At 42.1% G+C, this 15,915-nt stretch overlaps 1 protein-coding gene across 1 annotated transcript; it reads left to right on the top strand.

Moving 5' to 3' along the window:
- The first annotated feature begins 5,786 nt into the window (after positions 1 to 5,786).
- Positions 5,787 to 15,598, top strand: LOC139462172 (bifunctional peptidase and (3S)-lysyl hydroxylase Jmjd7-like). The gene is made up of 8 exons (XM_071243711.1): positions 5,787 to 5,981; positions 7,500 to 7,653; positions 7,897 to 8,150; positions 9,656 to 9,712; positions 10,827 to 10,922; positions 12,076 to 12,152; positions 13,686 to 13,845; positions 14,049 to 15,598. The coding sequence occupies exons 1-8, from the start codon at positions 5,906 to 5,908 to the stop codon at positions 14,129 to 14,131; spliced, it is 957 nt and encodes a 318-aa protein (XP_071099812.1). The 5' UTR covers positions 5,787 to 5,905; the 3' UTR covers positions 14,132 to 15,598.
- Positions 15,599 to 15,915: the final 317 nt, after the last annotated feature.

Below are 15,915 nucleotides of genomic sequence, written 5' to 3'. Positions count from 1 at the left end.
AGTGGTGCTGTTAACCCTGAAACCGCACGATTGTTCAGAACATTTAGAAGAAATACCTATGGTTTTACTCCAGACGCAATAAACGACCTGAGAAACGCTGCAGTCGTAGCTTCAGTATCAGTACAGCAAGGTCGGGGATCCTACCGTGGACGCTATCCGTTCCGACTAAGAGGCCGAAGATTCAGATCACGCGGGTTTAGACGCGGTGACTTTAACTTTCGACAAGCACATTCTTCACAAGACGTGTTCACGGGTCGAAACACCCCTACCACTCGCGATATTGAAGGGGGACAACAAATTCCAGTTATAAGATGTCAGCGGTCAAGGAAGAAACTTTGATTTTACTGGAGTCAGACATTAAATATATTCTTTATAACATTATATAATATTGTTAAACGTTTGAAAATTGCCAAGAGAGCGTTTAAGGTGACAAAAGTAGTCTCCCTTGTTTTGTGTGTACTAGATTTCTATTTGTGTTAGTTAGAGGTTGGATTACCTCCCTTAGACTGATATGTTTTAATTTCTTTCTCTATATTTATGTTTATTTTTTATTTTTTTATTTTATGCAAGTGTCTTAGTTTATGTTCATTTAGAAATATTTGTATGTTTCTGCTTTAAAACATTTTTATTGGGTATTTTACATTTGATGTTTTAAATGTGTTTTCCAAAAACGACCCTACATTTCAAGGCAGGGAATATTCAACGACACAAAGATGCCTGGCGTGAAATAGGAGCTCCAGATAATGTTTGTAAATGGGTTTATGGTGGCGTAAAAATACCATTCACTAAAGAATCACAAACTTTTCATCTGTCTAACCACAAATTCAGTTATAAACAATATCAATTTGTGACAAGTGAAATTCGGGCATTGTTGTGTTCGGGGGCAATTGAAATATGCAGTCGAAAACCAAAATGTGTATCGCCTATTGGAACTGTACCTAAAAAGGTGGTGAAATTACGATTGATACATGATTTACGGGAGCTGAACAGTGCATGTTTAAAACAGGGATACCAATGTGAGCACATTAGAACGGTTAGGCAGTGTGTTAAAGCAGGTGATAGTTTAGTTACACTTGACGTTAAAAACGGATTTCATCATATACCCATACACCAAGATGACAGAGATTATCTTGGGTTTCAGTGGCAAAATACATTTTATCGATGAAAGGTTGTCCCATTTGGCTTATCAATAGCTCCGTACTACTTTTGTAAAATACTCAAACCAGTTGTTACGTATCCGCGATCTCTTGGACTGAGAGTTGTGTGTTATGTAGATGACATTCTACTTATGAGTACTCCTGCACATATCGTATCACAAAACAAACAATTAGTGAACACTCTTTCAAAGCTTGGGTTTTTTATTAATTGGGATAAGTCTGACTTAGAGCCAAGCAACACCAAGTCTTATTTGGGTTACATAGTGTGCACAGACGGAGAATTCGCTCAGTTGAGAATCCCATCATCACGGGTAAGGAAACTGAAAAAGACATAAGGCGTTGTCTTGCTTTACCTAGGATTGAGGCCAGAGTGTTGGCTCGCATCTCTGGTCGGTGTGTATCAATGTTCCCGGCATGTTCGTCACTTTGTACAGTTGAACACAGGCCTCGTCACTTTGTACAGTTGAACACAGGCCTCGTTACTTTGTACAGTTGAACACAGGCCTCGTTACTTTGTACAGTTGAACACAGGCCTCGTCACTTTGTACAGTTGAACACAGGCCTCGTTACTTTGTACAGTTGAACACAGGCCTCGTCACTTTGTACAGTTGAACACAGGCCTCGTCACTTTGTACAGTTGAACACAGGCCTCGTTACTTTGTACCGTTGAACACAGGCCTCGTCACTTTGTACAGTTGAACACAGGCCTCGTCACTTTGTACAGTTGAACACAGGCCTCGTTACTTTGTACAGTTGATCACAGGCCTCGTCACGTTGTACAGTTGAACACAGGCCTCGTTACTTTGTACAGTTGATCACAGGCCTCGTCACGTTGTACAGTTGAACACAGGCCTCGTCACTTTCTACAGTTGAACACAGGCCTCGTTACTTTGTACTGTTGAACACTGTGTACTTGTGTGGTCTACTAGGTGTACTTATGTGGTCTTCTAGGTGTACTTGTGTGGTCTACTAGATGTACTTGTGTGGTCCACTAGGTGTACTTGTGTGGTCTACTAGGTTTACTTGTGTGGTCTACTAGGTGTACTTATGTGGTCTTCTAGGTGTACTTGTGTGGTCTACTAGATGTACTTGTGTGGTCTACTAGATGTACTTGTGTGGTCTACTGGGTGTACTTGTGTGGTCTACTGGGTGTACTTGTGTGGTCCACTAGGTGTACTTGTGTGGTCTACTAGGTGTACTTGTGTGGTCTACTAGGTGTACTTGTGTGGTCTACTAGGTGTACTTTTGTGGTCCACTAGGTGTACTTGTGTGGTCTACTAGGTGTACTTGTTTGGTTTACTAGGTGTACTTGTGTGGTCTACTAGGTGTACTTGTGTGGTTTACTAGGTGTACTTGTGTGGTCTACTAGGTGTACTTGTGTGGTCTATTTGGTGTACTTGTGTGGTCTACTAGGTGTACTTGTGTGGTCTACTAGGTGTACTTGTGTGGTCTACTAGATGTACTTGTGTGGTCTACCAGGTGTACTTGTGTGGTCTACTAGATGTACTTGTGTGGTCTACTGGGTGTACTTATGTGGTCTACTAGGTGTACTTGTGTGGTCTACTAGATGTACTTGTGTGGTCTACTAGGTGTACTTGTGTGGTCTACTAGGTGTACTTGTGTGGTCTACTAGATGTACTTGTGTGGTCTACTAGATGTACTTGTGTGGTCCACTAGGTGTACTTGTGTGGTCTACTAGGTGTACTTGTGTGGTCCACTAGGTGTACTTATGTGGTCTACTAGGTGTACTTGTGTGGTCTACTAGGTGTACTTGTGTGGTCTACTAGGTGTACTTGTGTGGTCTACTAGGTGTACTTGTGTGGTCTACTAGATGTACTTGTGTGGTCTACTAGGTGTACTTGTGTGGTCCACTAGGTGTACTTGTGTGGTCTACTAGGTGTACTTGTGTGGTCTACTAGATGTACTTGTGTGGTCTACTAGGTGTACTTGTGTGGTCCACTAGGTGTACTTGTGTGGTCTACTGGGTGTACTTATGTGGTCTACTAGGTGTACTTGTGTGGTCTACTAGATGTACTTGTGTGGTCTACTAGGTGTACTTGTGTGGTCTACTAGGTGTACTTGTGTGGTCTACTAGATGTACTTGTGTGGTCTACTAGGTGTACTTGTGTGGTCCACTAGGTGTACTTGTGTGGTCTACTAGGTGTACTTGTGTGGTCCACTAGGTGTACTTATGTGGTCTACTAGGTGTACTTGTGTGGTCTACTAGGTGTACTTGTGTGGTCTACTAGGTGTACTTGTGTGGTCCACTAGGTGTACTTATGTGGTCTACTAGGTGTACTTGTGTGGTCCACTAGGTGTACTTGTGTGGTCTACTAGGTGTACTTGTGTGGTCTACTAGGTGTACTTGTGTGGTCTACTAGATGTACTTGTGTGGTCTACTAGGTGTACTTATGTGGTCTACTAGGTGTACTTGTGTGGTCTACTAGGTGTACTTGTGTGGTCTACTAGGTGTACTTGTGTGGTCCACTAGGTGTACTTATGTGGTCTACTAGGTGTACTTGTGTGGTCTACTAGGTGTACTTGTGTGGTCTACTAGGTGTACTTGTGTGGTCCACTAGGTGTACTTATGTGGTCTACTAGGTGTACTTGTGTGGTCCACTAGGTGTACTTGTGTGGTCTACTAGGTGTACTTGTGTGGTCCACTAGGTGTACTTATGTGGTCTACTAGGTGTACTTGTGTGGTCTACTAGGTGTACTTGTGTGGTCTACTAGGTGTACTTGTGTGGTCCACTAGGTGTACTTGTGTGGTCTACTAGGTGTACTTGTGTGGTCTACCAGGTGTACTTGTGTGGTCTACTAGGTGTACTTGTGTGGTCTACTAGGTGTACTTGTGTGGTCTACTAGATGTACTTGTGTGGTCTACTAGGTGTACTTGTGTGGTCTACTAGGTGTACTTGTGTGGTCTACTAGGTGTACTTGTGTGGTCTACTGGGTGTACTTGTGTGGTCTACTAGGTGTACTTGTGTGGTCTACTGGGTGTACTTGTATGGTCTACTAGGTGTACTTGTGTGGTCTACTGGGTGTACTTGTGTGGTCTACTGGGTGTACTTGTGTGGTCTACTAGGTGTACTTGTGTGGTCTACTGGGTGTACTTGTGTGGTCTACTAGGTGTACTTGTGTGGTCTACTAGGTGTACTTGTGTGGTCTACTAGATGTACTTGTGTGGTCTACTAGGTGTACTTGTGTGGTCTACTAGGTGTACTTGTGTAGTCTACAGGGTGTACTTGTGTGGTCTACTAGATGTACTTGTGTGGTCTACTAGGTGTACTTGTGTGGTCTACTAGGTGTACTTGTGTGGTCTACTAGGTGTACTTGTGTGGTCTACCAGGTGTACTTGTGTGGTCTACTAGGTGTACTTGTGTGGTCTACCAGGTGTACTTGTGTGGTCTACTAGATGTACTTGTGTGGTCTACTAGATGTACTTGTGTGGTCTACTAGGTGTACTTGTTTGGTCTACCAGGTGTACTTGTGTGGTCTACTAGGTGTACTTGTGTGGTCTACTAGGTGTACTTGTGTGGTCTACTAGGTGTACTTGTGTGGTCTACCAGGTGTACTTGTGTGGTCTACTAGGTGTACTTGTGTGGTCTACCAGGTGTACTTGTGTGGTCTACTAGATGTACTTGTGTGGTCTACTAGGTGTACTTGTGTGGTCTACTAGATGTACTTGTGTGGTCTACTAGGTGTACTTGTGTGGTCTACTAGGTGTACTTGTGTAGTCTACAGGGTGTACTTGTGTGGTCTACTAGATGTACTTGTGTGGTCTACTAGGTGTACTTGTGTGGTCTACTAGATGTACTTGTGTGGTCTACTAGATGTACTTGTGTGGTCTACTAGGTGTACTTGTGTGGTCTACTAGGTGTACTTGTGTAGTCTACTGGGTGTACTTGTGTGGTCTACTAGATGTACTTGTGTGGTCTACTAGGTGTACTTGTGTGGTCTACTAGGTGTACTTGTGTAGTCTACTGGGTGTACTTGTGTGGTCTACTAGATGTACTTGTGTGGTCTACTGGGTGTACTTGTGTGGTCTACTAGATGTACTTGTGTGGTCTACTAGGTGTACTTGTGTGGTCTACTAGGTGTACTTGTGTGGTCTACTGGGTGTACTTGTTTGGTCTACTAGGTGTACTTGTGTGGTCTACTAGGTGTACTTGTTTGGTCTACTAGGTGTACCTGTGTGGTCTACCAGGTGTACTTGTGTGGTCTACCAGGTGTACTTCTCGGCATACTCTCTGTGGACTCAAGGATGTATATTAAATAATCTTCAAGATCACTTTATTTCTGGGACTATATAAACGTCAGTTTAAGCTATAACCATGCGATGTTTCGTATGTAAAAATGCAAATGGGGCATTTTTTTCCCTTTGAATTAATCATGTTTTTAGGCAGATAAGTTATTGAAGGCAATTCTCTTTATAAGTAGAGATATGCATTCTGTATTTAACTTTTCGTGTTTCTGTTACAGGAACAATTAGGTCAGTAGTATAGACAATGACTTTTGTCCCCACTCGTAATCTACAGATAGCTTGTCCCGGAACGACTTGGTCACGAATGAAATCGAGTCAATACAAATTTCGTTTCGTTAGATAAATCAGCATTTTAGAAACAACCTAATAAACTTCCGGTTTGAACGGAACACGTGCCTGATGTCAACAAATGTTGATGAGGTAGGCATGGTTCAGTGTGGTTCTTGCTTCTAGAGTGAAACTGTCGACTGAATATGACAGCAAGATGTCGGAGAACGAGTCTGAAGATTTGACAGCCGCGATCAAACAACAGTTTCTATATTTGGCCAGCGAGGCGAGAGGTAACGCCCATGCATTGTACTCTGTAGCCTTCTTAATTATGTACTGTAGAACTGTTGGCGAGTCATTGGACGCAATCAATCGTGATTTCTGTATCATTTCTCGACCAGTCATTAATATGAAATCATCACGACATAATAGCTCTAGTGATTACTATCATAATAACCCAAAATCAGTTGTGAGTTTCGCCTTCTACAGTTGAGCTAATAAAAAGATTGTTTTCCGAGACATGAGATAGTTTGTAAATGAGAACTGGAAACTGTTACAGCTGGTGCAGTGGCAGGGATAATAAACATTGTACATACAAACGAGAACAGTAATCACAAAGCTGCCTGTAGTGTTAATTTGTGTATACATTATCATTATTATTATTATTATTATTATTATTATTGTTATCATTATTATTATTATTATTATTATTACAGTAAATGATTTTCCCCAGCTCATGCTAGGTCCTGCGATCAGTCCTGTACTGTGGACATGACGTAATATTATGACTGCAACATCACCATGATGAATAAGTATGTGTGTTGACCTTAACCCTGAGTTGGGAGTAGTGCACTTTACCCACAGGAACTCGCTATTGGTCAGTAAATAAAAATATATACCCCCTATATGTCAGTAGAGATAGGGGGTATATATTTTTTTATCTACTGACCAATAACGAGTTCCTGTGACTTTACCGGGCGCACTTTTTCAGATCCAATTAGCGCTGTGGGGGCTCTCCGGCTTGGGTAATTAGTGCGTTAATTGGCTGACGCTCTACTGGACAACGAGCGCTATCACTTGTAATCAGTGCTTGTTTAACAGGTCATTAGCACCCCATTAACACACATGCGCATTGAAGTAAACAATGACTTGCGCATGCGTCCACCCACCCATTAATCTTTTCTTGAAACCACACCCGCCATTGTTTATGTCAACATGACCGACCAATCAGATTAACCGGATTACTGCTTGAAAAGGTAAGAATTTATGGCCTACCCTTGCCCTAAGCAAGCTAACCCTAAGGACCGAAAAGGGATGTTGGATCGTAAAGATGTGTAAGTTTCCCTAAAATACGAAAGGGGTTTTGGATCGTAAAGACATGTTAGTTTCCCTAAGACTGAAAGGGGTGTTGGATCGTAAAGACGTGTAAGTTTCCCTAAGACCGAAAAGGGGTGTTGGATCGTGAAGTGAGAGTCGCTAGAGCGTGAGCCACGGTAACAGTATAGCGAGACAGCGGTCGCCTGTCATTGTGTCCCAATTGCGTAGAACAATGCTCATGATGTCAATCACTGGATTGTATGGTTCAGACTGTTTATTTACGAACCGCCGTCATATAGCTGGAATATTGCTGAGTGCGGCATTAAACAACAAACCTACAAACGAGAGCTGTAATGACAGAGTTGCCGAAGATAGTACTCATTGTCAGGACTAGTACAAGCAGGAACACACGGACGTGCATGCACTCGTTATGTAAATGCAATAATCTTGAACGCGCATTAAACCACATTTCTCCCCACCTCCTCCATTTCCAGAGTTGTACCTGGACAGTGAAGTCCCACTGCTGACCTCGCCGCCAACACCACTGACCTTCTATCGACAGTATGTGGCTCCCAACAAGCCTGTCCTGGTGAGAGGCCTCACTGCCCACTGGCCAGCCCTGTCCAAGTGGTCACCAGATTATTTCAGGTAGGTGGCATCTCGAGCCAACGCAAAGGAAGCCATTTATACTGCAAAGACAGTAATTAGGAAGATCAAGTAGCACAGTTGACATTTGAAGAAATCACATTCTATTCATGTCAGAATTTTTTATTTAAAATTTTCCTGTGTATTTATATGGCTCCGTTAAAGGTTAATGACTCGATTTACATTAATTAAATAATTTCTTGCACTGACAACAGGCTATATGTAATTGTGTTTGTGTGATCAAAGGAAGACAATTGGGGAGCTGGAAGTGACGGTCACGGCGACGCCCAATGGCTACGCCGACGCTGTGACAGAGGGGAAGTTTGTGATGCCCGAGGAACAACGGATGACGATGTCGGAGTTCCTTGATCATCTCGATAAGGGGGACGACTCTGCCGAGGTGTACTACATCCAGAAACAGAACTCCAACTTGACAGAGGAGTTCACCTCCATCATTTCTGATGTAGAACCCAACCTGAAACTGGGCAGTGAGGCATTTGGTAGGTTACTCGACCTGACACTTGGATGTGAGGCATTTGGTAGGTTACTCGACCTGACACTTGGCAGTGAGACATTTGGTAGGTTACTCGACCTGACACTTGGCAGTGAGACATTTGGTAGGTTAGTCGACCTGACACTTGGCAGTGAGACGTTTGGTAGGTTACTCGACCTGACACTTGGCAGTGAGACATTTGGTAGGTTACTCGACCTGACACTTGGCAGTGAGACATTTGGTAGGTTACTCGACCTGAAACTGGGCAGTGAGGCATTTGGTAGGTTACTCGACCTGACACTTGGATGTGAGGCATTTGGTAGGTTACTCGACCTGACACTTGGATGTGAGGCATTTGGTAGGTTACTCGACCTGACACTTGGCAGTGAGACATTTGGTAGGTTACTCGACCTGACACTTGGCAGTGAGACATTTGGTAGGTTAGTCGACCTGACACTTGGCAGTGAGACATTTGGTAGGTTACTCGACCTGACACTTGGCAGTGAGACATTTGGTAGGTTACTCGACCTGACACTTGGCAGTGAGACATTTGGTAGGTTACTCGACCTGACACTTGGATGTGAGACATTTGGTAGGTTATTCGACCTGACACTTGGATGTGAGGCATTTGGTAGGTTACTCGACCTGACACTTGTGCAGTGAGACATTTGGTAGGTTAGTCGACCTGACATTTGGTAGCTTAGAAGCTTAAATCCGGAGTGTAGGGAGTCTGTACTTGGTGATAGTTAATGTAGTGAAATTGGGACATTTGGCTTGAGCCACAGACCCATGTCTGTCTGTTTGAGTGAGTGAGTGAGTGAGTATGGTTTTACGCCGCTTTTAGCAATATTCCAGCAATATCATGGCGGGGGACACCAGAAATGGGCTTCACACATTGTACCCATGTCAGGATTCCAACCTGGGTCTTCGGCGTGACGAGCGAACGCTTTAACCACTAGGCTACCCGACCGCCCCTGTCTGTTTGAGCCAAGTGTAGACAGATTCCACTGGACTGATGACGTGACAAAGCTGCAGGTATGTTTACAAGTCCCTGCCAGTGATCCTAACACTGTTACATATCAACTGTTGGCTATGTGACCTTATGAACCACAGCCCTGTGACACTATGTAACGTTTTCATGCATGTATTTTCTTGTTGGAAGGGAATCTCCTCTGAAACTATGTTATAACAAGGTGTAATATTATAAGGATTGTTCTGACTGTTTACACTGAAGATTGCCTATTGTTGTGGCCCAGACAGGTAATAATGTACGGGTGGGGCATGGATTGCCATGTTTAAGGCTTAAAAAAACAAAAGGATTGGTTCTCAGGCAATGGTTTTTGAAAATATAGTGCAGGTGGGCAGTGTCTTTTTTTATCTTTGGTTATTCAAACTAGTATGTAACCAAATAATACAGTTGTGCCTGAGAACGAAGACTATTATTATTTTCAGCCTATATATAGCTAAGCTTGATTGTGTGAATACAGAGAGAATGTATCATCTGTGTTGCAGGGAGATGTCCTGATGCTGTGAACTTCTGGATGGGGGATGGTCGAGCTATCACCTCCAGTGAGTGGAGGAGATTAGATGACTAGATTCTGTTAAGGAGAGTTTCAAAACTGATGTAATATGTTAGAGAATTACTTTGTTTCATGTGGATGTTGTGTCTGGGTTTGTTGTCTGTTTTTTCTGTCCTCCCTTAATGTTCTGTACCGAGGACTGAATGTTCTGTACCAATGACTGAATGTTCTGTACTGATGACTGAATGTTCTGTACTGATGACTGAATGTTCTGTACCAGTGACTGAATGTTCTGTACTGATGACTGAATGTTCTGTACTGACTGAATGTTCTGTACCATGGGAATGACTGAATGTTATGTACTGATGACTGAATGTTTCGTACCAATGACTGAATGTTCTGTACTGATGACTGAATGTTCTGTACTGATGACTGAATGTTCTGTACTGATGACTGAATGTTCTGTACTAACTGAATGTTCTGTACCGATGACTGAATGTTCTGTACCGATGACTGAATGTTCTGTACCAATGACTGAATGTTCTGTACCAATGACTGAATGTTCTGTACCGATGACTGAATGTTCTGTACCAATGACTGAATGTTCTGTACCAATGACTGAATGTTCTGTACTGATGACTGAATGTTCTGTACCAATGACTGAATGTTCTGTACTGATGACTGAATGTTCTGTACCAATGACTGAATGTTCTGTACTAATGACTGAATGTTCTGTACTAATGACTGAATGTTCTGTACTGATGACTGAATGTTCTGTACTGATGACTGAATGTTCTGTACTGACTGAATGTTCTGTACCAATGACTGAATGTTCTGTACCGATGACTGAATGTTCTGTACCATTGACTGAATGTTCTCTACTGATGACTGAATGTTCTGTACTGATGACTGAATGTTCTGTACTGATGACTGAATGTTCTGTACCAATGACTGAATGTTCTGTACCAATGACTGAATGTTCTGTACCAATGACTGAATGTTCTGTACTGATGACTGAATGTTCTGTACTGATGACAAGTGTTCTGTTTGGAAGTCTGCTCTGTGCCGATGACTGAATGTCCTGCTCTGATGATTTCATGTTTTGTTCCGATAATGGATTTTTTTCTGATTTGATGACTAAGTCTGCTGTGTGTTGGTTGTAGTGCACAGAGACCACTATGAGAACCTGTACTGTGTCGTGTCTGGATGGAAGAAATTTATCCTCATTCCTCCAACAGACCTGCCGTTCATTCCATATGGTGAGTGCACATCACACGCTACACTACAGTTGTAGTCTACATCACACGCTACACTACAGTTGTAGTCTACATCACACACTACACTACAGTTGTAGTCTACATCACACGCTACACTACAGTTGTAGTCTACATCACACACTCCACTACAGTTGTAGTCTACATCACACGCTACACTACAGTTGTAGTCTACATCACACGCTACACTACAGTTGTAGTCTACATCACACACTACACTACAGTTGTAGTCTACATCACACACTACACTACAGTTGTAGTCTACATCACACACTACACTACAGTTGTAGTCTACATCACACACTACACTACAGTTGTAGTCTACATCACACACAACACTACAGTTGTAGTCTACATCACACACTACACTACAGTTGTTGTCTACATCACACACTACACTACAGTTGTAGTCTACATCACACACTACACTACAGTTGTAGTCTACATCACACACTACACTACAGTTGTAGTCTACATCACACGATACACTACAGTTGTAGTCTTCATCACACGATACACTACAGTTGTAGTCTACATCACACGATACACTACAGTTGTACATCACACACTACACTACAGTTGTAGTCTACATCACACACTACACTACAGTTGAAGTGTATATCACACGCTACACTATAGTTGTAGTCTACATCACACGCTACACTACAGTTGTAGTCTACATCACACACTACACTACAGTTGTAGTCTACATCACACGCTACACTACAGTTGTAGTCTACATCACACGATACACTACAGTTGTAGTCTACATCACACGATACACTACAGTTGTACATCACACACTACACTACAGTTGTAGTCTACATCACACACTACACTACAGTTGTAGTCTACATCACACGATACACTACAGTTGTAGTCTACATCACACACTACACTACAGTTGTAGTCTACATCACACACTACACTACAGTGTAGATGCTTATGAAAGTTTCCGAAGTATAGGTACACTGTAGAAGATGTCACATTGATGAAGACAGGGGTTCAGAGATGTTTAAATTGCAGTTAAACAAGAAAATGTTGGGTGTGTTCCAGAAAGTAAGATATGGGACATCTCAGAAAGTTGGTTATTTGTGCCAAATGAAGGGTTGTCAGTTTGTCTGTTTGGCATCTCCAGGGGAATACCAGGCTGCTGCGTACAGCACGGACGATGACGGCAACTTCCATATCGTGGACGACGAGGAGGCAGGGCAGGTAGGTAACTCAGAATCTTCATCAGATGTCTGGGCCCAGTGAGTCAACAGAGCATGTACATGTACTGTGGGTATATTGGCTAATACACCACAGAAAGTATTGGTATCTTAACTAGGGGTGTCACGATAAATTGAAATATTGATATATTGCCATTGGTAAGCACTTTTAAGTCAATAAATCGATTGTTAAATCAGTTTCCGATCAATAGTATCGATTTCATTTGGGAATATAGATAGTTTTGATTGTATTTACCATATCAATAAAATACCTGCAATGCTGTTCAAATTTGTTTTTCTTTTGATCATGAGTGGTAGTAATTCACACATGGTGATGTGGAAGTTTCTTTTTCTTAAATTATTAGGGTAAAGAAAAAACAAATCAGTCATACTTCAAACTTTCCTTTTTTTGGTTTAATGGTTATCACATTCAAAGGAAACTTCATTTCCAAGGTTTAATTCAACTCTAAAATTCATCTAAAATGATACACTGAAAACTATCGATATTTATCGCAATAGTTGCTTGCAATATCAATAGTTATTGCAATAGTGCTTTCCAGACCAATAGTCAGCCCTAATCTTAACCCCACACTCCAGGCAAGCACAAACATTTAGTCACCTTCTCCATTCTGTGGGTTGTTTGCATATCAAGGCTTACAAAAGTAACTGAAACGGACATAAAATATTAACACTACTCTCCTAATGATATAAGTGGGTTCTAAATGCTTCACCCTGCAGTAATATCAGTGACTTGATGGCTTAGTGTTGTAGCTTGTATAAAGGGTTACACTTTAACTTTGTGTACTTTGGAGGGGCAGTGGGGTAGCCTAGTGGTTAAAGCGTTTGCTCGTTACGCCAAAGACCCGGTTTGATTCCTGACATGGGTACAATATGTGAAGCACTTTGGAATTGTAAGAAAGCTTTAGGATAATTCTTTTTTTGTGAACCATTCAATTATGAGTGTAGAGGAGAGGTGTATCAGTCAATACTCCTGTAGCTGATACAAAGAGACTGTGGCAACTAGTTCAGAAATGTTGTATAACCATGGTAAATTACTCTGAAGAGTGTAGTTTGGAGATAAAGCTGTCAGTTTCAGATGAAATACTTAATAGGACTCACAGATCTGAAAACGCTAAGTGTTTATTGACGTTGTAAAATGGAAAAGTCATTTATTTATGCAATGAAATCAAATACGATGCCACCTTGATGCAATGGATGACATCAAATGGTTCCATAATAAATGAACTTGTCTGGTGAGCAAAATATGAAAGTAAAAATCCTAAATCAAAGTTGTTCTGATAAAAGTGATCAGTTTTTAATTAATGACATGATATACATTTTGCAAAGCCAAATGGTACGTCTTTTAGATTTTTATCCCCAAAAATATTTGTCCCTGAAAATGCTTGAAAAAAATAATAATGCTTCAGACACATAAAAGAGACACAAAAAATACATTGTTACAAGTTGAAGTTTTTTAAACGAAATATTTAGATTGACGATGAATCCATGGTTGAGAGTTATGTCCCCTTTTATTCAGGTCCCCTGGATCTCCATCGACCCGCTGAAGCCAGACCTGAAGAAATATCCACAGTACGCATCTGCACGTCCCATCGAGGTGGTGGTGCAGGCTGGAGAGACGCTGTACCTGCCGTCGCTGTGGTTCCACCACGTCCAGCAGTCACATGCATGTATAGCCGGTAGGTGTCACCCAGAGAGCTGGGGTAGCCTCGTGGTTAAAGTGTTTGCTCATATCATCAAAGGCCCGGGTTCGATTCCCCACATGTATACAATGTGTGGAGCCCATTTCTGGTGTTCCCACCATGATATTGCTGCAATATTGCTAAACACAGGGTAATCCAACTCACTCACTGACATCTGGTCTGACTCACGTCTGTTTCAGTGAACTACTGGTACGACATGGACTTTGACATCAGGTACAACTACTACAAGTTTGTGGAGAAGGTGAAGGAAATAGTCAGCTGACTCTCATCACAGGATAGAAGAGGCTTTTTTATATTCTTGTTAATACAAATATGTATTGTATCTGTCTCTCTGCATGGATTAGGTGCATGATAGGATTCGTTCAGTCACATCAACTTGTGATATGTATGTGTGATATCATTGTTGAGTCTCATTAATCAGATGTGGTTAGTGTGGGTCTTCAGCAACCCATACGTGCTGTTAAAGGTGACTATGCTTGTCGTAAGAGGCGACTTACGGGATCGGGTGGTCAGGCTCGCTGACATGGTTGATGCATGTCATCATATCCCAATTGTGTGTATTGATGTTCATGATGTCAATCACTTGGTTATCTGGTCCAGACTCGATTATTTAAAGACCGCCATCATATAGCTGGAATATTGCTGAGTGTGGCGTTAAACAAACAAACAGATCTGATACTCAGATTTGAAACCTTTCTTCGTGGACATCATACAACCCCTCCATAGAAGGTTGTTGCATCTGGTGAAGTTGTTTTTTTTTTATGAGATTCCATCCCTGTTATGAGTGCCTGTCTATGTTCAAATTTGATTTTCTTAAGAAATTGTGAGTAATAATTGCTCGGAGATGACGTTTGTAGGGTGTGTGGCCAGACTGAAGAAGAAGAGATGAGGCCACATTTGTCGGGTGATGAGACCTATTCTTTCTAGGACTACCTGGTTTCGCTGGTTGCTATGTGCCTCAGAACTACCAGGATCTGCTGATTGTTATGGTTGCCAGGACTACCTGGTTTCGCTGCTTGCTATGTGGTCAAAAGTACCAGGATCTGCTGATTGTTATGGTTGCCAGGACTACCAGGTTTCACCGGTTGCTATGAGCCTCAGAAGTACCAGTATCTGCTGGTTGCTGTGTGTCTGGGGATCATGGACACTTCATTGTTAATGGCTTGTGTCCACATGTTCTATGTGAAAGATAGAGCACTCGTGACAGGTACAGTATTGCGAACAAAGGATATCTAAATAGAGTCTTCTTTCTGTCTTAAGGCACGGAGAAATTACAATCCAGTCACAACTGACATTGATTCAAAGCCTTCAGCAGTGGTCAAATTTTTACTTGCACGTGTTTCAGTGTTTGTTGATTCTAGGATAACAGTGTCAGCTGTAGGTTTGTGTTGGAACGCTGGTGGAGTGTTTGTGGAGTTTGAATATTGTCATGTTCACAGTATACCAATGTGATGTATAACATTGCTGAACTTATGTTATGGACAGCCATTCAATAAACCCAATCAGTCAAGAAGTCCTCTTGTCTCTTTGCTTCTGTCGCGCCTTGAATAAATAGCAAGAGAACGCACATGAAATAGGGAGTGAGCACTGTATTGCACACTCCCCACTCCCTTCTTGTCCCTACAGTGCTGCACGTCTCCCGACTCAAGACCATAGGGTGTGACGTCTTCTGGTTACAACAGTGCATGATGCTCACCCCTCACTCCTCCCCAACCCCTAGTGACTCCGCACTCGCATGCCCCCTCCTGGTGACTGAATTATACCCAGTCAGTAATATTTTCAGCCAATCACAGCGTTTTGGCAATAATCAAGTCTTGTTCAGACAGACAATAGATTGAAGACCAATGGTCACCGGATTTCTGCACGACACACTGTCATTAAAAACGTGGGACTCTGCAGGTCACACGGTCATAAGAACCAATATATTTCTTTTTGTATGGATTTGCATGAAGTCAGTACCAAAGAGAAGGGTTTTAAAGTAACTTCAAAAAGTTGATTGTACTGATGCGTATTTTTGGCGGATTTCTTCCTCAGTTAACATACTTG

This window comes from Haliotis cracherodii, unplaced genomic scaffold (genome assembly GCF_022045235.1).
Source record: "Haliotis cracherodii isolate W230 unplaced genomic scaffold, xgHalCrac1.p SCAF_15, whole genome shotgun sequence".
Classification (NCBI taxonomy): Eukaryota; Metazoa; Mollusca; class Gastropoda; order Lepetellida; family Haliotidae; genus Haliotis; species Haliotis cracherodii.
The sequence above is the reverse complement of the archived record's forward strand: the minus strand, read 5'-3'. Positions and strand labels throughout refer to the sequence as shown.